We start from the raw sequence: 22,594 nt of genomic DNA on the forward strand, positions 1-22,594 counted from the left end.
GTTGGCTTGAGTACATTAAAAACTTTGTTGGTAATCTCGGCCATCCTGAATATTTTTCGGAGCTCCTTAGTTTACTAGATGTAAATAGGAAAGAGCTTAAAACTAGCTGTCTATATTATCTGGATAATAAGAAAAGACGCACAGAATTCCAAAAAGTGTCAGTTCAAGCCCATCAGTATATAGTGGCAGGTGATAGACTCCAGCCCTATCTAAACATGTTTACAAGAGAACATGATAGATTTCTGTTGACCCGTTTGAGATTGGGCATTTTCATAGGCTCGTTACTTTTCCTGCTCAAAACTGGTCAAAGGACTTGTGCAAGTGCCCTTGTGATGATGTGTCCTTTCAATAGACTATTCACGTTTTGTTTTTTTGTAAATTTTATTCTCACAATAGGTATAGGTGGAACTTGCCAATATTAAAAAACTGGGGCCTAAGACAATGCCGGCCTGCTTTTCTGTTTTTACAAACACTAGGAGAAGAACAGTTGACCGTTTCAATTTTAATATTTTTAAAGCTGGTGATAAAATGCAGAAATTCAATCATGATGTAAATTGTGTTTTTAACCCCATCGGATATGATTCGTACTGCTATTTTATGGATATTTTTATAATCTAATGTTTGTATATATTGTCTCCAATATTGTATTGTGCTTTTATAATTGTTTTTATAATCCAATAAAGCTAATTGAATTGTTTTCATCAGTCATCTCCGGGAAAAGGAAAGAGCTCCCTGACAGATGACACAGGAGTGGAGAGGATGTAATGCAGAGGCCAGAGCCGATGACTCGAGAGCTGGGGATCCCAGTTTGAGACTCGGCGGCTCTGCAACATCCTGTGATTCTATGCAAATAACTTAATCTTTCCGGTGATAAATAGTTATATAAATATACTGCACGAGTAAAAGGCAAAACATTTATGAAAATGTAGTTCCACCAAAGCGGATGTTACCAGTATTTCGGTGGAGGGAAACTCATGAGAGAAGCAGACGAGGAACAATCATTGGTAAATGCAGGAAAATATGCTACAGCCAATAGAAATGGAAGAAAGGTAAGTGGCACCCACAGGAACCAATGAGAAGCCAGGAAAGAGGGGAGGCAGGATGTAAATTTCCTTTTAAGTTTATTTGCAAAAACAGTAGATTTCTCAAGCACAGCGCAAGTGCTGTGCAGACGATAACTAAAAACGCAGTATTGATCAGTCAAATATTCAGCAGATAGTTTTTGAAGTAGACTACTGGAATTTTCGGTAATCTACCGCCTATTTTGGTAGAGTTGATTACTCTGGCAGATTTTATATGGCATTGAGTATCTCAGTGTGTTTAGTTTCTCATGTAGGAATTGCTTCTGAAAAGAGTGCAGGAATATTAAGCAGGGAAACGACAATAGGGTAAGAATTTCAAGCTGGGATCAAATGGAGTAAGATTTAAAGCCTCACCAATCTGCACTGGCATTTACTGCCAGCGAAGAAAGATCGTGCGTCAGAAATGTCTTTCAATGAAACAAAAAAGACAGATCCTCTTGGGAAAATGTAACATAGTATGAGAGAACGATTTGTCCGCACTAGCCTGCACTAGACTACAGGAATGGGACTTGGTAGTAGGTAGAAAGTTAAAACATAACATGCGTCGTCTTCCACATGAGGGACAGCTAGCAACCGTTAACAGGGACAATAAATTAGTAACAAAACTGTGGTTTCCATGGGGGAATAAAGTCCTTGTTTCAAGCCCTTGCTTCTGAACGCATGTGAGGGGGATTACCAAAGGTGCGGGCCGCATTGGTATGGAGAGACGAAGCTGCGAGAGGGAATGTCGCCGGCAAAGAGCAGTGAGAGGCGACTGGGAGGGAGTGCATTCTAGGGCGCGCACAAGGACGCATTTCTTTGCTATCAAATGGAATCTGACGTACTGTGAGCGACCAACCAATCGTCAAAAAGCGCTTGTGAAAGGTTGCAGTGAACTTTCAAAAACCTGGCAAATGTCTAAGGGAGCCTCCACCAAACTTTTTTCAGGTTTTACTTTCCTGTGCTTTTCGAAATCTAGTTGGGAAATGTTAGAGCTTGCAGTAGTGTATTTATTAAAGGACCGTTTCGTTTCAGAAAATGTATTGGTGACTGAAGGGTCATGCAAAACGGACGCATTAAGGTGAAAATACAAAACATGAACAAAATGCAGCCTTCACGAAGTTTACAACAAACACGCGGCAAAAACACTTAATTACCCAACAAAGAAAAGACAGATGGCGGCTGCGCACGTGCACGCGCTCATGAACGCAAGCTTGAGGCCAGCTAAAGCCTCTGGTAGCACTCTTAAAACCCCCTTACTAAAAGTCGAGCAAGCAGCGCATGCGCTGCTCTAGGCTCGACCTAAAAAATATACTTGGAAAATGCTATGTTGGATCTAGAATGACCTTACAGATGGGAGCATGCCTAGGCAGTTCTTGAACTATAAATGCTCACCCAAGTTTGAAGTTTACATGGATAGAATTTATCCCCCCTCAGCAAAACCTTTGTGTGTACAGTTTTAGGTTTGGTATATTACCCATTTACATCCAAGTGGGGCAAATCGGGCTGCTCCCCAGAAAACTGCCCTTATTGTCCGCTGGTAAAAAACACACGGAAGACCATTTTGTTTTGTTTTTGTCCCATCTATTCACTGCCGCGTAAGAAATGCATAACTGCAGTCTGTGAGCTGGCAGTGATGAGGCACTACTGTGAGACTAAGAATTTTAGAAGCGGTCTGAAGGAATCGATAGTCTTCTCAGTGGTACGTTTCCTACAGCGGGCATGGAACATTATTTGGAAGGGCTGCCTTCAGGGAACTCTTAAATTGTTATAAATAATTACGGTGCAAACATCATATTTGTATAGATCTTAAGCTCCTATGTATAAGTGGGCCAAGATGGATGATTGTGTAGCTTCTAATGCTTGGAACTTGGAGAATAATCTATCCCTATCAAGAGATTAAAATCCAACATGTGTCTATGTGCTCTTGTGTATATATGCATTTAACGTTATGTAGCCTGATGTCCTGTATGTATAATGCTGCTATTTTGGAGCGCACAATTTTCAATATTTGTGTTTTTAGGCGGTAGTACTGACCTTTTATTTCGTTTCTAGATCACTGAACAAGCTTATAGTGATATATACAAGATATTAGCGCTCACGTAATCTTCCGCTGGACTGGATAAACCAGACCGCATAATGGACCTTTCTTAGGCCGTTTTTAAGTCTTGCTGAGGTTTTTGCTGCTATTGGTTTTACTTGTAAAGTTAGGAGGATGACTTGATAATGTGGGCTGCCATTTACAACTAGCTTAATCTCTGTGTTTTGTAATATGTTTTTATTATGTAATTTAACTTGCGTTCTGTATCGCTTGCTGCACTTTTTGGTCATTTGACCGAAATACTCTATTCATAATGATGAAGTGGAAACACTAAATAGACAATTATATAAAAATAATCGAATAAACTGTTTGATATGATTGAATGTATTGACCCAGTGTTAAATTATTTCACCTTGGCAAAAGTCAATACTGTGATTGATTCCCGCAGGAAACTGTTTTGTTTCGAATTAAGGCCTTTACTAAGATGGCTACTGCCATGTTGCACTTCCTGTTTATAAATCTAGTATTTTGTTTATAGGAGCTGGTGACGTCGCTTAAGCCCCTTTTATCCAACCAGTTGAAGAAAATGTTAGTAGTTAATGCAAACGGACACTTGACGTCGCCTTGCCACTAACTGTTGGCTTTTAGATTATTTACGTGTTACTGTTTTGCTGCTGAAGGAGTTACATGCTCTCTTTTTTCCCCCCCAGTCATAGTATATTTACTTTTCGTATGTTAAGGATTGAAGATGCTGAAATCCCCCGGGTGACCAAAGTCAGCGAGTAAGTCTGAAATCACCTTTGCAGTATTTATATCCGAGTCAGTATTTTTTTTTTTTTAAAGACCTTTTAAGGTCTAAAAGATTTGTTTCTTTCTAGATTATCATTATGTGATCTTGCTGGTTCAGAACGATGTGCAAAGACCCGAAATGAGGGGGACCGATTAAAGGAAAGCGGCAACATCAATACATCTTTACATATACTTGGCAAATGCATTAATGCACTGAAAAACAATCAACAGTCAAAGTAAGTGCTTCTCCATGGACTTTAATGACCTGTCCTTAATTTATGTTTAGAATTTACGACGCCCATCTTTGTGAAATCAGCTTCATAAGCATTATATGTCCTTTGAGAACATAGACTTGCTTTTTCTTTTCTTCAATTTTGACCTTAGACTGCAGAGCTTTGTTTTTCTGTTGCATGGACTACAGTTGACTTCATGCAGATCACACTATAAAAAGTATGATGGCTAATATAGGTCGCACCCAATATGTGTGCATTAAAACTACACCTTACAATGCCCACAGTGCATGCGGACCACACCCCTGAACCAGACTGTGATACCTTAGTGTTTTTACATCCATTTTTGTGCTATTGTACTTGGCAAAAATCCCTTTTGCCATGTAAAATTTAGATCATTGAGTTTGAGTCCATAAAACCAGTTTCACTAGGGTAATCAATAAGATTTATCCAGCAGCATTCCCTCACGTGTGTTTGGACTCGAGCATAATAAAAGGGGACATACAATTTTATTTTAATTTTTTTCTTTTTTTTTTTTTTACTTATTCCCATAGGAAACATTGGTTTTGTTACGATTATGTTACCCCTAATTATCATCGAAATGGTTATTGCACGTTTTTTTTCGGTTTACTAATACAGATGTTTTTCAAACCTTGCCCCATAGCGACCTAATATTTTTTATTTTCTAATTACTATGGTATCTGCCTAACATGCTTATTATGTGATTTGTTGATCCTACACCTCCATTACCTCCTTAATAGTAGCATTTCCCAAGGATGAGGAGGACACTTATCAGAGTCTTAAGTTTGCTACTCTGAGGCTAGCCTCACAGATTTAGCCATTGTGCATTAAAAATTGGTCCACTGTTCCCTACCCCAATAGATGTTATTTTTAGATGTCCAAATTGGTGTGCTTGTGCAAACAAGCTAAACGTGCTGTTTAAGGAAGAGTGACAGTGAATGCCCTGCTGTGAGTAAAAATCTGCACCCGTGTGGAGGTGTGTGAAGATCAGAATAAATACGAGAAGAGGTGTTGATCAAAGCTAGTTAATTAAATAAGGGTTCGCTGAATGACTTACATTTCTTCTTTGCGGTTTTTTCACAGTTTCGCCATGTTTGTGCTCTTCTCTTTCAGGCTTCCGCAGCATGTACCTTTTCGCGAGAGCAAGCTCACCCACTATCTACAGAGTTTCTTCTGTGGAAAGGGGAAGGCGTGCATGATCGTAAATATAAGCCAGACAGCCTCTGTTTATGATGAGACACTGAATGTGCTGAAGTTCTCTGCAGTTGCACAAAAAGTACGTACAGTCCTACTTGTGGATTAAAATAGATTTGCTGCAACATTGTGTAATCTAATTTGCCAGAATGTCTGTTTAATAGTCGTTTGCTCATCTTCATGTCTCCCATTTTAGTTTTGTATTCTCATTATCTTATTCAGTTGTGTTGCCCATTCGGCATTTTTACAAACCTAGTGAGTGACAATGTGATAACACTGCTTTTCAGATGTAGTCAATAGATTGTAAATAAAGGGGTCGATGTAGACCATATGCATGCATGCATTTCTCTTTGTTTAACATTGACATTTTCACTACTTTTCGCCCATAATAATATTTTAACCTTTTTCAGATGAAGTGTATTTGTGTCTCTCTAAAAATAAGTCTCCAGAGTCTATTGTGGTTTTCTCTCGACTTGTGGTATCGATGACCTATGTCTTAACTCTGCGTCTTTAGTATATGAATGGGAGAGGAGGCTTTGTTGAACCTGTCTTAACTGTTTTCGTTTATGAACAGTAACGTTGTAGCACAATTGCTGATTATGCATTGTTAACCCTCTCTGCATTATGGTGCTAACTGTGTAGTATCAACTCACATAGCTTCATGGGCACCAATAAGCCTTTTAAATTAGGGTTTTTAGATCGGATACCAAAATATTAGTATTGGGCAGGCTCTGCATGTCAGACTGGTATTGCCAGTCAATAAGCAGACCTCATTTATTTCTTGTTTTACACATTTACTAATAGGTCCTGCTTCTTGACACCTCAAAACTGCCTCCTGTTCATCCGTTCAATGTATCCAAAACAGCAATGGATGTGTCCTTGCTCATGGATAATGCGGACAATAAGTCATGGATCTCAAGACGGAGGGCCACCATTCTCTGGGATTCTCGCCTTGATGATGTGATTGAATCTGAAGATGAGCATGGGGACAACGAGGAGGAAACAGAAGATCAGGAACCAGAAACCTCTCTTAATGACCAGACTTTAGAGCCGGAGGTGGTGAAAAAAGAAGAAAGTAACATTATTTTAGATGAAAAGGAATATCAGGTATGTAAAATGCATGGTTTTGTTTGTTATTTGTAGAATGTTTTAATTACTTATCTGTTCAGTTTATGCATTCATACATTTGATTGCACGGGAAGAACCAAACCCCTTTCTGTTTTATTAAATATTGCAGTATACCAGATCTGGACCAGAGCAAGCCAGAGAGTACCATATTCACATACATTCTAGTGCACAGAGAGGCTGCCATGTAGTATTGTATCACTGCATTGCAAACAGCTAGACTTGTGGCACCACTTAGGCTCTCCATCAGTCATGTGCTGTGTCATATCTTTCAACACCACCTTACCCTGGATTTCATGGTCCTGTTCCACCGAAGCCATAGATCTTATTGTAAGTATTGCATCAGACTGAGTTATGCAATCATCTCTTCATTTTCGGCAGCAGGTTCTTCTCCAAAACGCCGAGGCTACAGAATTCCTCAATAAAGTAGCCACTGACAAAGTTCTGCAAATACCCTTGGTTCATCTAGTCTATCTGCCAGCGAACAATTAATACTTTTATTGAATCTAGTCTAGTATTATGATTTGAGGTTCTTTACGCAGATCCAAAGCATCTGTACAAGTTGGGCACAGGGCACTTCATAGTCCACTACAAAATTTTAACATTAAACAAGGTGTGGTGTGGACAATGTTCAGTATATGAATCAGTGTGTTTCCTCCAGATCTTTCATTAGAGTTCCACACAATACACTCTATTGTCCTAAATAATTCCATAAGCCTGTCAACATAATTGTCCAAATATGTTACATTTGCTTGTTGATCTCCTCCTGTATACAATGTGACTGAAGAATGATGTGCATCCACGCCGAGTTCCTTCCAGATAAGTTTGAATTCAGAGCGTGAAAGCTACTGTTGATTGTTCAGAAATCAGCAAGATGGCCGTGCATGCTAGGCCCCCGCTGAGGACCTGTTGTGTGACCTGTGGGGCAGGAGTTAGAATTGTGTAGTGGCCGCCTCCTCTTTTAATCCTTTCTAGGTAAACTGATATTCCATTGCTTAATATTTTCCAACAGCCCTCAAACTGCAAAATCGTGGGATTATGAGCTGTTCATTGCAAAACAAATCCTTTTGTTAAAGTTAGTCTTTGCTACAAAATACGCAAATGTGCAAATTACAGCAGTGACCAATCAATGGCTTATTGGTGCAGGATTTTCATACATGTCAAATCTTGCTGCTAGAACATTAACAAATAAAAGGTGCACATTGGAACACCAAACCACGTCTTTTACAGTGTAAATGGGTGGATATAATTGCCTGAATGAAATCGAAGGTTCTTAGAACTGCCTGCAGTGGTCGCAGTTTGAATTAATGTAATGAACTTGGAAGGGTTATTTGGGATGTATGAGATAGTTATGGTTTTATCCATTTGCTATTTTGAAGTCCACTGTTTTGCTGCTTTATAACATTCAGTAATTAATGCATATTCATTGTGTTATAACCAGTGCCGCAAGTTTATTATATATAGAATTGGGAATGTATTGGGGACATTTTGTTAGGTTAAACGTTGTAAGTCTGTTTTCTATCGACTCTGATTTGCTCTCCCATGAATGGTTGGTAACTCTCTTATTTATCTACTGAGGTTGCCCTTTCATCAACATGTTTTTTTAGGATCTTAGTCTTCGCTTTTCCCACATTGTGTTCTTATCTTCTCTAGTGGGGGAGAGCAGACAATATTTCCTCAAATTTAATCTTCTATTCCCTCATATTGACCCTCTCAAAGAAAATATCTGTACACAGTACTCTAGCTTAGTGTTTGAGGGAAAAAAAACAAGCATTTGCAATGCAATGGAGCTCGCATTTACGAGAGTTTCTTAAATGCGACACCTATTGCATTGCAAATGCTGGTTTGTAAAAACAGCCATGTGGTGCTTTAACTTTAATATCGGCGGCACCGCTTTTTTAATTTTTTTAGACGAGCCATGTCTAAAGGAAGACGTGGCCACCATTAAAGTGAAAGGGCGGTATGGGGCTTCTTTACAAAAAAAGCATTTGTTTGTCAAGTTGACAGACAAATGCTTTTTTTTTTGTAAAAGCTCCCATGCCGCGCTTTCACTTTAATGGCGGTTACACTGCTTTCCTTAGACTCTGCTCCTTTAAGGAAAGGGGCGCGGCCACCATTAAAGTGTATATGTGTGTGTGTGTGTATATATATATATATATATATATATATCAACGCTCACGAGGTTCCCACACAGCAGAGAAGCACTCGAGCAGCAGGTAGGTTTACCTCATAACCTTTAATCTTTAGTACAGGCAAATTCGGCATTCGGGTAAATGAAAGCAGATCCAGCACTTCGCCTTACGCGTTTCGAATGTCTCTTCATCAGAGGCTTGGGCCAGGATAGCGTGCAATTGTAGACACTCCCCCATTGATATGCTCGCATCTACATGAAATGCCTTATGGGAGAGAAAGTCCTCTTATTCCTTCGTGAATCGATGCACTATATATTTCCTGCTGTATTGAAAGGCTCCGCATGAGCCCCCCGTTTGCCGATACGCCCTTATCCGTAGCCTGTTGCCCCACGGTGGGACGGGTGTATCCAGGTCCCATGTGGCCCCCAATTATCGCAGGGTGGTGCTCCTCCAGCGGCTGGGCTGCCGCTTATAGATCAACGCTCACGAGGTTCCCACACAGCAGAGAAGCACTCGAGCAGCAGGTAGGTTTACCTCATAACCTTTAATCTTTAGTACAGGCAAATTCGGCATTCGGGTAAATGAAAGCAGATCCAGCACTTCGCCTTACGCGTTTCGAATGTCTCTTCATCAGAGGCTTGGGCCAGGATAGCGTGCAATTGTAGACACTCCCCCATTGATATGCTCGCATCTACATGAAATGCCTTATGGGAGAGAAAGTCCTCTTATTCCTTCGTGAATCGATGCACTACCCGAATGCCGAATTTGCCTGTACTAAAGATTAAAGGTTATGAGGTATCTCTTTTGCTTCCTAGATCAGAGCCTGAGTCCTGTTCCCATGGTCCAGGCATCGGGGGTGGGAGGGGTCGCTCAACCCTGAAGAATACCAGCCATACTTAGAGGACCCTAATGTGGACTGGTGTGCTGTCTGGGTACTTCTCAAGATACTGTTCTACTTTCTTCCCCTTCTGTCGCTATGGAGGAGTGAGCCTCAGATGTAATGGTGGTGGGGAGGGCGGCTGAGATCCTTGACCTTCAGGTGCCCTCGGTGGCAGTCAAGACCAACATCAGAGATTCTACAACCTGGAGTCTCATCATTCGAAGCCTTACTCCTGTTCAGTGATGTCCTCACTGATGTCCTTTTGGGCACCTGGTCCAAACCCAGCACAATGGCTCATGTGAATAGGACTATCACCCGCCGCCGCTGCCACACTGCCCTGTGGAACCCAAACTACCTCACCAAACACCCTACACTGGAGAGCTGGGTGGTCAAAGCCTCAGCTTTCCAGAGCGAACAGGTAATCCAAGAGGTTGGTCTCTTTGGGGAAGAAGATGTTTTCTTCTACCAGCCTAGCATTGATGTCTGTGAACACTGCATGCCTTTTGGGCCGTTATTGCCACACCCTGTGAGACAGGGTTGCGCAAAAGCTGGCACAGGTCCCGGAGGAGGCACAGGCTATCCTCTCCCAGGCACTTGCTGATGGGAGGGATGCGGCAAACTTAACAATACTCTGTGGATTGGGGACACCCCACTCACTGGGCAGAGCGATTTCATAGACAGTAGCCCTGAGGTGCCTGGTTGAGGACGACTGGCTTTTCAGGGGATGTCCAAGCATCCCTTAAGGAAATGCCCTTCAATCACACTCCTCTCTCCTGACACCAGGCCGATTAGGCGCTGGAGCGCCTGACGACCTCTCGGGCTATGGTCAAGTCCTTGAGCCTCTCGCCAGCCCCACTTCACCCCCAACCTGCCTTTTGCTGCTAATGAAGGGACATCCAACAGCGCCAGTTTCCTCCCAGCCGAGCTGCATTTGCTCCCCATCCTCTGCGAGGGCGCGGTGCCTACAGACTATGTGGGTAGGCACAAGTGTGGCCCAACCCCCCACCCGACCCCTGCCTCTTGGCAGATGGATCTTCCGAGCCCTCCTAATCTGCCCCTTCATGACCATGGGCATGCAGTTGGCAGCAGATTCACCATTACATGCCTCCCTGGCAGAACAAAACATTGGACAGGTGGGTCTTGCAGATTGTCCCTTGTGGCTAGTCTCTCCCTTTCGAGACTGCCCCTTTCTCAATGCCCCCGTCTCATGACTGGCTGACGAAAGATCATTTATCCGTGCTCCATGAGGAAGTCATGGCTCTCTTGGCGAAGGAGCCAGAAGTAAGCTATGGTTGATATTCCTGCTATTTTCTGGTCCCTAAAGAGGACAAGGACCTTCATCCTATCCTAGATCTACGAGCCTTCAACTTCTTCCTCAAGTAGGAGAAATTAAAAATGCTCAGGGTGTCTCGGGTCTTGTCTGCCCTGGACCCAGTAGACTGGATGGTAGCGTTGGACTTGCAGGATGCCTATTTCCACATTCCTGTCTGCCTTTTGCCCACCGGCACGATCTGCTGTTTACAGTTGGCCACAAGCACTTTCAATTCAACGTGCTCCTCTTTAGCCTTACCAGGGCCCCTCACGTGTTCACCAAGGGGATGTAAGTGGTTTCAGGTCATCTGCGGAGAGCAGGGGTACCAGCCTTCACACATCTCGACAATTGGCTGTTGAAGTTGGGCTCGCCCCAGGTTGTTGTCTCCCACCTCCAGACTACGGTGAACCTCCTGCACTCGCTGTGGTTCACTATCAATGTGTCAGGCATACCTGACTCCCTTTCATTGGAGCTATTCTGAACACAGTGCAGTGTTGGGCTTTTCCTCCCAAGCGGCGAGTCCAGGATTTTCAGGGTATGATATGATACCAATGTTTCAGACTCAATACTGCATTTTGGTGAGGCATACCCTGAGGCTGTTGGGGCTCATGGCCTCCGGCATCCTGCTTGTGACACATGTCCGATGGCTTATGCAGGCTCTGCAGTGGGACTTGAAGTTTCAATGGGCACAGCATCAGGGGAACCTCTGGTCTAGATCTCTGAGGGAAGTGTAAAGGACCTGCAGTGGTGGCTTACTAACTGCAACTGGGTCAGTGGCAGACCCCTCTCCCTTCCCCAGCCAGTGTTGACATTAGTGACAGATGCGTCACACTTTGGATGGGTTGGCCATCTGGGAGAGGTGGAAATCAGAGTACTCTGGTCTCCTGTGGATCCAGACTCATATCAACCTGCTGGAGCGCTATGTGATCTTGCTGGCACTGAAAGCTTTTCTACTCTTCATCAAGGGAAGGCTAGCGCACTGCTTGTGGTACTGAAACTAACATGGTAGGGTGTGGTGCGGTGCGGTTGTGGACCATGCTACCAAGGGGGGTGAGCACAGACCAATTTGGGGTTCCTTGTGCCTTACTTTGACAAGGATTGTGGTTCCTGCTTCACCAGGGCTTACACCCGTCAGCCAAAAACCTAATTATTACAAAAAGATAATTGTGTGATTGAATTTGCAAAACATGGTTTCACAATTATGCCAAATCGAATCCCAAGGTCAGGTTAGGAAGATATGGTCTGGGAGGTCTAATCTATTGGGTCCTTTACCTGCCTATTATTGTACAATCTGTGACAAATCTAAGGTGCAGGGAAGGGAGGACCTCTTTTTCCCTCCAACCAGATTGGTCAGTTGTTGCAGCATGCCACCGGACAGTCATTGGTCAATAAAAGTTATAAGGAGAAGCAATTTTTTTTTTTTTTGAAAGGCATAAAGCGATTTGCAATCTGAAAGTATGTTAGGAATAACTTTGTGCTAAAATATGTGAACAGACCCTTAAGAGATTGTGTATTACATTTTTCTCATTGGGATCACATGTCCTTATTTAAATCCTGTCTTCCACGCCAACCTTAATGGTTGTACACTGGCTACAGGTTGACTTACGTTATTTGTAACCTTTACATTTTATATTCCTGCATTTTCATTTTTTTTTATTTAGAGACTCGTTGATATTGATACCCAATAAATTGTACATGCAAAGGTGATTATGGCAGTATTTTGAAAGCAAAATTCTGGATTGAAAATTCCTTTAGTTTGTGAACGAAAGAAATGGTGCCCTCCATCCTTCTTTCTACGTATAAAGAAGGCATTTTACATCTCTTTAACTCTAGGTTTTATCTTGTGCTGTTTGTTTTGTACTTTACAGTGCTGACTGTGAACATGGTTGTAAACAGAAACAATAAATAGCCAAAGCTTTGCTTGTTTTTGAGGCACATAGCTATGTTTTTATTTTTTATAGCTGCTCTGTGTTAAATAGATTATGGCAGCTTGAGTTTGATTTTTGAAATCGAGGTTCTTGGTATTCCAATTGGACCTACTTCGAGCATTCCACTGCTAGGGTCGTACTGGAAAGTATTCAAGATTGATTGCTCTCAGCTTGTCCCATGATACTGGCATACACTCTGAACTAGGTTAGCACTTTTGTTCTTAATAACATCTATCATCACAGACCAGTGTTATGGAATCAAGGCACTGGTGGTAAATGGCTGGGATTGTAAAAGGTTTCACTTTAGCTAGTGCTTAAATGTCATGCGGGTACATATCATAGCTAACTTTTGCATCTATGGATAGAGCCTGTGGACCATTGTGGCCGTCTGTGCTTTGTGATTGTGGTCACTAACGATGGACTTGTTTACAAGCACAAGGATAAAGGACTTTAGGTGTGTGGTTAGAGCTTGGATCAGAGACATAAAGGGAGCATCATGGTGAGCTAGATAACCATAGCTGCCAAGGTTTCAGATTGGTTATATGTGACATTTCCATGGTTTCAATGCACTTATAAGTGACATTCATCTGCAACTGAGTGACACGTAAAGTGACACTTTCCCACGAGTAAAAGCAAGCAATCAAGTGCTTTGAAAGAGCTAATATATATCAAACCTCAAACTTTTGAGCAGTGAGACGTACTAAAAATAACTTCAAACTAATTCAAAACTCCTGAAGCCATTAATCTAAAACTTCTTTTTAAGATGACCATTCTATAAAACAACTGTGGCACCATGGTTCATCGCAATTAATACACAGTTCACAGGGGGCCTGTCACCAACAGGTGTCCAGTAACTCTGCTGTTTCAGCCAGTATAGACTTGCTGTGAGACCCATACCACAGTGCTGAAGGCCTTTACAAGGGCAGAGCTGTAGGAGGTATGAGGGAAGACAGCCAATAGGTTCCAAAGTCTGGTATATAAATGCCAGGTACTGAATCATGCCTGAGAATGCCTTCTGGATGAAGAGGTCCACCGACCGACATAACAAAAAAATCATTCCACACGATGAATTGTTATATGCACCTTTCAGGGACCTGATTTCATGTCAAATGTACTTAGGCTGGGAGGACTGTCCTGGCAGGGTACAGGGTACAACGCGAAAGAAAAAAAAAGCTGCCACCCATATCCTCATATGTTGTGTACATGTTTTGCATGATATATTTAGTTAGCTTGAAATCAGATGGGCTGTCTTTTTGTATATATTGGTATGTTTCAACATTGGTAGAGTATTCTCTTTTTGAGCTGTACACTATGTAAAGAAGTTTGTATTTAGAAGCCATAGGAGGTTGTGACTTTTCCTGTGCTAATTTCCAGAGGAAATTCAAGCAGACCTTTAAATCTTTCAATCTAACCATTTAAAAAGGCGTAATATGCATTGGCTTCCATTGGGTCTTGTACAGGAAGTACAGTCATTGGGGCGTCACACTCTACAAAGGAATGGCATGAAGGCCGGACATGTGGCAGGCACCAGTATACATTCATACAGTTACCATATCAGTGATTCTAAAATATTTTCTGAATAGTCTATACGCTATTTATTATTACAACTATGCTCAAGGGCTCCTTTTGTATGATATACAAGAAGAACCTAAACATGGCCACTGCAAATTGGTTGAAGGACTAGCCTCCCATTGGCTTGAAAAATAAAGTCCCAAAAATCAGGGTAATAGCTGACTTGCTAAATGTAATTATTATAATACTGCTATTGAATTAAAGCTCTGAGGATGGACAACCTGAGGATAGTGTATAATTCAAAGTATGCAAACTAATTAACAATCTGATGATGCAGAAAAGAGGGCTATAGAGTTTCTACTTTGACACAAAAATCGAAGAAACCCCAGGTAACGTTGAGTTCTTGAAAATGAAAAAGCGGGCTATTTAACAACTATCTGAAAGGAAATATCACACATGATCAACTAGAGTTCATGTGTCCAAGGTACTTCAAGTACAGACTTTTCAAGTTAATTTAAAACTGACACTGAGGCATGGGTTGAAACCTAGGAGCCACAAGAAGCAGCCACATTTTTTATCAAAACTCCTATGGTCAATGCAATTGCAGAGAGACACTGCCTTTCCCACTCTCAGGCTCAAACTTGAATCCCATCCTTGCCGTCTCACCGGTTCGCTGTTGCTGTGGGTGGTGCCAGTGACACTGCTGGAGTTGCAGTACTGCTACCACACTCTGCCATGGTGCGGAGTCACATGCATTCCACGGGCCTCTCGGCCTTCAGCAGAAAGAAGATGCACACAGCAACAAAGAAGTTGCGCATGCACAATCCTTCGCTTTCTAAAGGCAGAGATGTGCAGTACAATTCTTCCCACGCTCGCACATGCAACATCAGAGCTGCGTAAACTGAGAGCAAGTAATGCTTACGTTGAAACCATGACTCATGCTGAGAGCCCCTCCTTCAATTCTCCAGTGTGAGAAAGTGCCATCTTTCTTGCATGGTATGCCCCCACTTTTTGCTAAATTGCTGATGTACTTTGACTGAGTGTGCCCTGGGCTCCTGCCAATCAGGTGCCCAGGGCTTGTGTTCCTTCCCTAAAAACTGTATTGAAGCCTAAACCCAATTGGCATCTCTGGCCACATGTCAGCCCCTGGTAAATGGTACCCCAGGTACCCAGGGCCCTGTGACCAGAGAGGACCCATAAGGGCTGCAGCACTTCCTGTGCCACCCTTAGAGGCCACACACGCACCCCCCCCCCTCCCCCCCGCTGAGTGTCTTGGTGCAGAACAAAACAGAGAGTCGACATGGCACACAACCCTGTATGCCATGCCCACAAACACACTGCTCTGGCACCCCTTTAGCTTGGTGCACTATGCCAGTGGTGAGGGTACAGGTACATGAGCCCTGTACCCCTACAGTACCCAGGTCCATTAAGAGGGAAGGATAAGTGAAAATTACTGGTGTGGGTAGGGGTACAGTCATGAAACTGCATTTCGATGGGAGGTGACCTTTGGTTATACGAGGATGGGGTTTAAACAGAAGGCAATGCAATTTCAACTCTCAAGAATTGCTTTTGGGAACCCCGGAATTTGAGTGGCCTGGGGGTGGAGTTTAATTTTCAGAGGGCACAGAGTGTTGGGTGGGGGCTCAGCATCATACATTCCTGACCTGGGGTATGACTGGATGCTGCTATTTCAGCTTAGGATATGATTGACCATGAGTGCAGTTTACTGAGAGTGAATTTTTTTGCTGGTTCATTAGCACCATCTTGTCAAACTTGAGCACTTCATAGCTGATATCACTAGTGAGAGCAGCGGAAAGAAAAGAAGAAAAATTAGTTGTAAAGACTGTTCTTTGCATGGACATATTAACTTAACACATGCTTATAAAATATTTAATCTTAATGTATTGTTAGACTATATACAATTAAAGTCTTAATTTTCCATTTTTTCCTAGCAACTATTGGATTTAATTGAAGATTTGCGTAAAAAGCTTGTAAATGAGACTAAGCAAAACTTGCTCATGGAACTGAAAATCCGTAAAGAAATTGCTAAAGAATTTACTGAGCAACTTGTGCAGAGGGACAGCGATTTCAAGTAAAGTACACTATTTTTTAAATCTCTGTATGCATGGGGTATGGTAGTTATTAACAAATGTTTAATTTAATTGAAATGTTAGATTTTGGCAAGTCACCTGCAATTTGTTGGAAGTGGTCCACATCGGAGAACGGGGAAGGTGAAAGATTAAGAAACTGACGTTAGCTTATAAGGGTTTCACTTATATCCGGCTCCACTGTGTGAATGGTTTCACTTATGTCCGGCTCCACTGTGTGAATTCTTGGCATCAAGAGATACTGCAGCATCACCTATTAACATGCGGAAGCAGTGGTGTATATTTCCCCCGATCCAGCTTGGTAGTCGGGGATATTGTAAAGTTGAGGAATCTGCGGTTAGATAGAGTATCCACCTGAAAGCGAATTACCATAGGCAAGTAACTCAGTTATCCAGGTGTAAGTGTAGTCCTACCAAACAATTGTGAAACTTTGAAAACTTATGCTTCTGACATGGTACCCTTCTGGCATTGAAAAGATTGAATGGAGTAGTCACTAGTGAAATGAGTTAATGCCTGGAGTAGTAGGAAAATGGCAAATTTGCCTGAAATGGAGACCCACACCTAGGAAAATGTTTTTAAGACTCAGTGACAAAATAGTTCAAACAAGTGTTCTTTTTGTTGTTGCTTAATGCGGTACTGATAAAAATTGGTTATGGATCATAAGAGTTGAGAGGTCTACTTTAATATTGCAGTGAAAGCCTTAAGAAGGAGCGAGAGTTGCTAGAGGAGAGAAGTGATGAACGTTTGGCAATCTTTCAGGAATTAGTAAGCAAATGTACCAAAGAGCCAGAGACTTCAGTGGAGGAAATAACTGCTGAATCTTCCTCTTCACATGCCACAGTCCAGGTACGTTGGTGAAAGACTACCATTTCTTGCTTGTAAAGTAGAAAATAAACGTTTATAAATGTGTGCAAGTTTGTGAGAGCACTATTGTTTTACAAAATTAGATGGTTTATTCCCCCTCAAAATATTTTATTCAATATAATGGTGCAAAATTTGATTTGTCTGCCAATGATTTCAATATACAACACAAGTGGATTCTTTAAAGTTCCATGAGAGTGTTAGAACATTGGACTGCACAAGTCAGCAGGCCTTTTAATTGAATTCCGACTACTTATTGTAATTTTCATTCATTTAGGTCAGACACCTTTTTGGTTGTTGTAAACCACTTGATATTACCATACTTTGATGTTCTACTTGCAGTCCTACTCATTTCATAGTGGAGAGTAGACTGAACAGACATTGGTGGTCCAGGTTGTGTCTTGGCCCCTCTGCATCTTTTTGCTACCTTGCCTACTCTGCAGGTGCAATATGTTTTGCGAACGCCTGCTTTCCATTTCGGAGTCTCTGTAGTTTGCAGGGTCTATTATGATTTCCTACAACAATGTCTGATCTGAAAGAGACACGTTAGTGATAGATTCCTTACCTTACAATATCCCCAGGCGTCAGACTGGATCCGGAAAGTTTTTCTTCAGCAGTACCCCTGCATCTCTATAGGTGGCGCCGTGTGGCTCCGCGTCCATCGCTGGCGTCGAGATGACATCACGGAGACTACTTGGGCGCCACCCATGCGCGCTGATGTCAGTTCCTTCTTTTTCCGCGCCAGCTCCTTTTTCCGCGCCAGCAAGCGCAGATCCGGTTAGAGCACGTACCCTAGTCACTTTTTGATAAACTTTTTGAGACTTTTGTCTCTACTTCTTTTGAATCTTTGACTCCTGGTGCCACGTAGGGATGCCTGGGTTTAAGTCCTGCGGGGCCTGTCGCCGTACGATGTCGGTGGCCCCCATGGCGTCGGTCTCTACTGTCTGGAGCGCGACCATGACTCCCGGTCATGTTCCTACTGTCTGCCCATGGCTCCAAAGGCTTTGCAGGAGCAGTCCCGAAAGCTGCTGGGGGCCAGGCAGTTGTCTCTGTGCCGTTCAAGGTCCAGGGGTCGCTCGAGGGACCGCCTGCGGAGCCATCATCATCGCTCCTCAGGGTCAAAGTCTTCACCCACGGAATCGGGTAAGAGACGTCACAAAGTCGAAGAAGCTTGTTCGCTCTCCGACGTCCCCCCATCGGTCTCCGGACGAGGGGGCCAGGGGTCTTTACCCTGTGGCTCCGTTGGAGCTTGGAATTCCCGCGCCCTACCCACCTTATCCGGGTCCTTCGGCGACTCTGGCCCAGGTGCAAGAGTTTATTGCAGCCATGGACCGCCTTTTCAGGCCTAGGGCTCCGGCTCTATTGAGGGCCTTTGCTTGCCACCGGCTCCGACGTCTGCGCCGCCGGCGGCCCCGGCGCTGCGAGAAAGTGTCCTCTTGCTTGCATGGTATGCCCCCACTTTTTGCTGAATGGCTGATGTACTTTGAGTGTGCCCTGGGCTCCTGCCAATCAGGTACCCGGGCCTGTGTTCCTTCCCTAAAACTGCATTGAAGCCTAACCCCAATTGGCATCTCTGGCCACATGTCAGCCCCTGGTAAATAGTACCATAGGTACCCAGGGCACTGTGACCAGAGAAGGCCCCTAAGGGCTGCAGCACTTTTTGTGCCTCCCTTAGAGGGGACACACACACACACACACACACACACACACACACTCACTCACTCACTCACTCTCTCACTCTCTCACTCTCTCACTCTCTCACTCTCTCACTCTCTCACTCTCTCACTCTCTCACTCTCTCACTCTCTCACTCTCTCACTCTCTCACTCTCTCACTCTCTCACTCTCTCACTCTCTCACTCTCTCTCTCTCTCTCTCTCTCTCTCTGCTAATCTCGGGGGCCTGAAACAATGCACATCCTGAGACGAGGTGCCAAGCCTCCTCCCCCAGGATGGGCAGGGCCCACCCTTGGGCTGGAGAACTGGTGGGAGAAACAAAGTGAGGGAGAGGTGTGCCCACCTCTGCCAACTCCACCCCTAGGGTGGGGGAGGCGAGGTGAAGCACAACCTCAAGTCCCCGCCATCTTGAGGATGGGGGGACCCCGCCAACCAGGAACAGGCTCCTGCCCCCCTCCCACTGGAGTGGCAGAATAGGGGGTGTACTCACCCCAGGGAAGGGACCCATTGGTCCCTGCCCTTTACCTACCTGTAACGCCCCTCAATTTAGTATTTAAGGGCACCCTGAACATTCATTCCTCAGATCCAGCAACCACAAAAAAAGGACGAGAAGCTTTCCAGAGCAAACAAGAGGACGACGCCCACTGACTTGGCCCCAGCCCTACTGGCCTGTCTACCCTCGAACCTGCTCCTGAGGCTTGAGGCCAGCAACCTCAAAAACCCCGGATGACCTGTCTGCATTCACACTCCAAGCTGTTTCTCCTGTGAACACCGGACGTGTTTGAACTGCAGCTCAGCTTCTGGTGCCAGCCAGGAACCGTGAATCCAGCACACTTGGCACCCGCCGAGCCTGGCCAACACCACGAGGAGGTCTCCCCGGTGATCCTGACCCGAGATTCGGCGACTCCTGACTTGCCTCAAGCCTCCAGATGACACCTGCAGCCTCAATCCAGGAGACCCCCCTACCGCGTCCAGAACATTAAGAAAATCCGACTTCTAAAGGCACCCCTGCACCCAACGCCCCACAGCCTTGTCTGCCCAACCCAGTGGTGCCTAACCATCCCTCTACATCCCAACTTACCCCTCGAAGTGGTGGTCTCTCCTGGAAGATCTTCATCCCCGAGCCTGCAGTGTTTTTGTCCTGGAGAATCTCCATTGATTTCAACAGGGCACCCGGCTGCCCTAGCGCTGCTGAGGGTGTCCCTTTGGTGCTAACTTGGTCCCCATCGTGCCCTGAGCTTAACCCTAGGAGCTTTGCTCCCACAACCCTGTGGCTTGCTTGCCAGCAGCCACCAACCGGAGTCCCCCTATCCCACATAGGATAACATTGGGCCTCAACACTCTGCAGCCGGCCGCCCGAGTGCCGCTGGAGGTGCAACAACAGTGCATCACTGACCCTGGGAGACACCTGAGTCTAACCCCAGAACCCTAACTCAAAAGACAGATTACTTACCTTGAAACCGATAACTCATTGTTCCTCATAGGATAATATTGACACTTTTTCTATCAAAAGTTTCTAAGTGTCGTCTTTTGAAAACTGCAAATATTCCTTAAAAATCAGCCGATTAGCCAAAATGCATTTTCTCAACTGTTTTAAGGATATGTCCCAGTGCTGAATCCAGGATCCAGCACAGAGTAAGAAAATGTATGATAACCTAACTTACCTGCTAAGTGAATTTCCTTTCATAGGATAACATTGGTGATTCTATGTGAAAAAGTTTCTAAGTGTGAACTTTTGAAATGTAATAATATTCCTTAAAAATCATTCCTTTTACCAAAACGCAATTACTCACCTGTTTTCAGGAAATGTCCCTGGACTAAATCTAGGATCCAGTCCTGTGGTTAGAAAAGTAATCTGAAAAGTAATTAATAGCATTTTACTTAAAAAGCCCATTCAATTGAATGTACTATACCTGCAATGTGTTGCAAACTGCTTTCTTAAACCTGTAATCAAAACCAGTACCAGTTATACTGCAATTCTGATCTGTGTTCAAACAAGTCATTCTGATGGATACATCTGCCAGTGGGTTCCTCACCTTGTGAATATCCCCTGCGCCAGCATTCCACAGAATTTTTCCTAGCTCTCCACGCCGAAGTGGACGTCATAATACCACGACTCTGCTCGCCACTCCGTATGACGTCACCGGAGCCATAAGAGAGCTACGTCGGCGTGATGACGTCAGTTCTCTTTTTTCCGCGCTGTCGAGGCGTAACGGTTTTCTAGCACTCTCCTGGGTTGAAGAGTTACTTTGTAGTTATCTTGTGAGTTACTGTTTCTTAAGTACTCATGTCTTCGTCGAGGAAGTCAGGATTTAAGCCATGTAGGGAATGTGGGGGTCACATGTCCATCACTGACCCCCATGAAGATTGCTTATTGTGTCTGTCGTCGGATCACGACGTGGAAGACTGTTCCTGTTGCAGGAAAATGAACCCCAAGGCACTTAAGGAACGGGAAGCGAAGCTGTTTTTGTCCAAGGCGAAGAAGGAAGGTAGAGGTCACAAGCGAGACAAGTCAATTACTTCTGCAAAGTATTTATATGCGTACCTCTACCAGGCTTACTTGGTTCTAGAAATAAAACAGTATATATTTTTATACAAAACAATTGGCCTAGAGTTCAGTTCTTGAGTGTGTGAGACCATTTGTTGACTGAGTGTGTACACCAAGTGCTTTACACTGTCCTCTGATACTGCTTTACTGCTCGACCAAGCTACCACTTCAGAGAGTAAGGTTCTATCTAACTTTTACCTCTGCCAAATCTCTGGAGACTCTTGGACTCTATACACACTGTACCTCACTTTGGTGCAGTATATATAGAGCCAGTTTCTTACAGGCGCCGCAATGTCCACCGCCGGCGGCTCCAGCGCCCCCTGCGGCTCCGTTCCCGGCGCCGCCGTGGGTTCTGTTCGTCCCACCTCCACCCTTGCCCAAATTTCCGAGCAATTTTGCTCTGGCTTGGGTCCCTAATTGGGACATAGAGCCGGACCGCGCCGTTGGAGCATTTGTTTCCCCCTGTGCCTCCCCCCGCCGCTGCCGCCTGTGCCTCAGGCTGTGGAGGAGGGGGGGGGGATGACTGAGAGGGGTCGGAGGACCCTCTTGCACGGCAGTGCGAGTCTGAACATGAGTGGGCGGAGGACTCAGCGGACGCCGGTGGCCTTGACCTCTCCTCCGACCCTGGTATCATGTCTCCTCCCACGGTCATGGAGGAAGGCGCCACGTATACGGTGGTGCTCCGTAGAGCATCTGAGGCCCTTAACCTTGATCTGCCTACTGTCACTCACAAGACCAACCTCTTTACTGAGGTGCTTCAGCCGGCAGCAAGTTCTATGGAACCTCTGCTCCTGTTTAATGAGGCCTTAACGGATGTTGTGATGGGCAACGGTCCAGGCCAGCCACAGGGGTTCCTGTGGATAAGAACATGGCCTGGCGTTATCGCCCAGCACCCGGTGACCCGGCCTTTCTGATTAATCATCCAACTCCGGAGAGCCTGGTCATTCAAGCCTCCACCTCCCAAAGTGCATTCCCTACCGCCCCGCCGGATAAGGAATTGAAAAAGCTGGATCAGTTTGGCAAGAGGTTATTTTCCTCTGCCAGCTTGGGGCTGCAGTCAATCAACACCGCATGCCTCTTGGGCCGCTACTCGCGTGCTGTGTGGGACATGGTGGCACAGACACTGCCCCAGTGTCCGGAAGAGGTTCGGGCTGTTCTTTCGCAAGCTATGGCGGAGG

General features: G+C 44.5%; 1 protein-coding gene across 1 annotated transcript in view; it reads left to right on the forward strand.

Moving 5' to 3' along the window:
• The window catches only part of KIF20B (kinesin family member 20B), a 556,993-nt gene that overhangs the window by 259,496 nt on the left and 274,903 nt on the right, over positions 1-22,594 (forward strand). The window contains exons 10-15 of the mRNA XM_085621389.1: positions 3,813-3,884; positions 3,981-4,127; positions 5,256-5,418; positions 6,141-6,443; positions 16,178-16,317; positions 17,026-17,179. Coding sequence (XP_085477515.1) covers positions 3,813-3,884; positions 3,981-4,127; positions 5,256-5,418; positions 6,141-6,443; positions 16,178-16,317; positions 17,026-17,179 — 979 coding nt within the window. The remainder of the gene's footprint in view (positions 1-3,812; positions 3,885-3,980; positions 4,128-5,255; positions 5,419-6,140; positions 6,444-16,177; positions 16,318-17,025; positions 17,180-22,594) is intronic.

The sequence above is a fragment of the Triturus cristatus genome, chromosome 1_2 (assembly GCF_964204655.1).
Source record: "Triturus cristatus chromosome 1_2, aTriCri1.1, whole genome shotgun sequence".
Taxonomy (NCBI): Eukaryota; Metazoa; Chordata; class Amphibia; order Caudata; family Salamandridae; genus Triturus; species Triturus cristatus.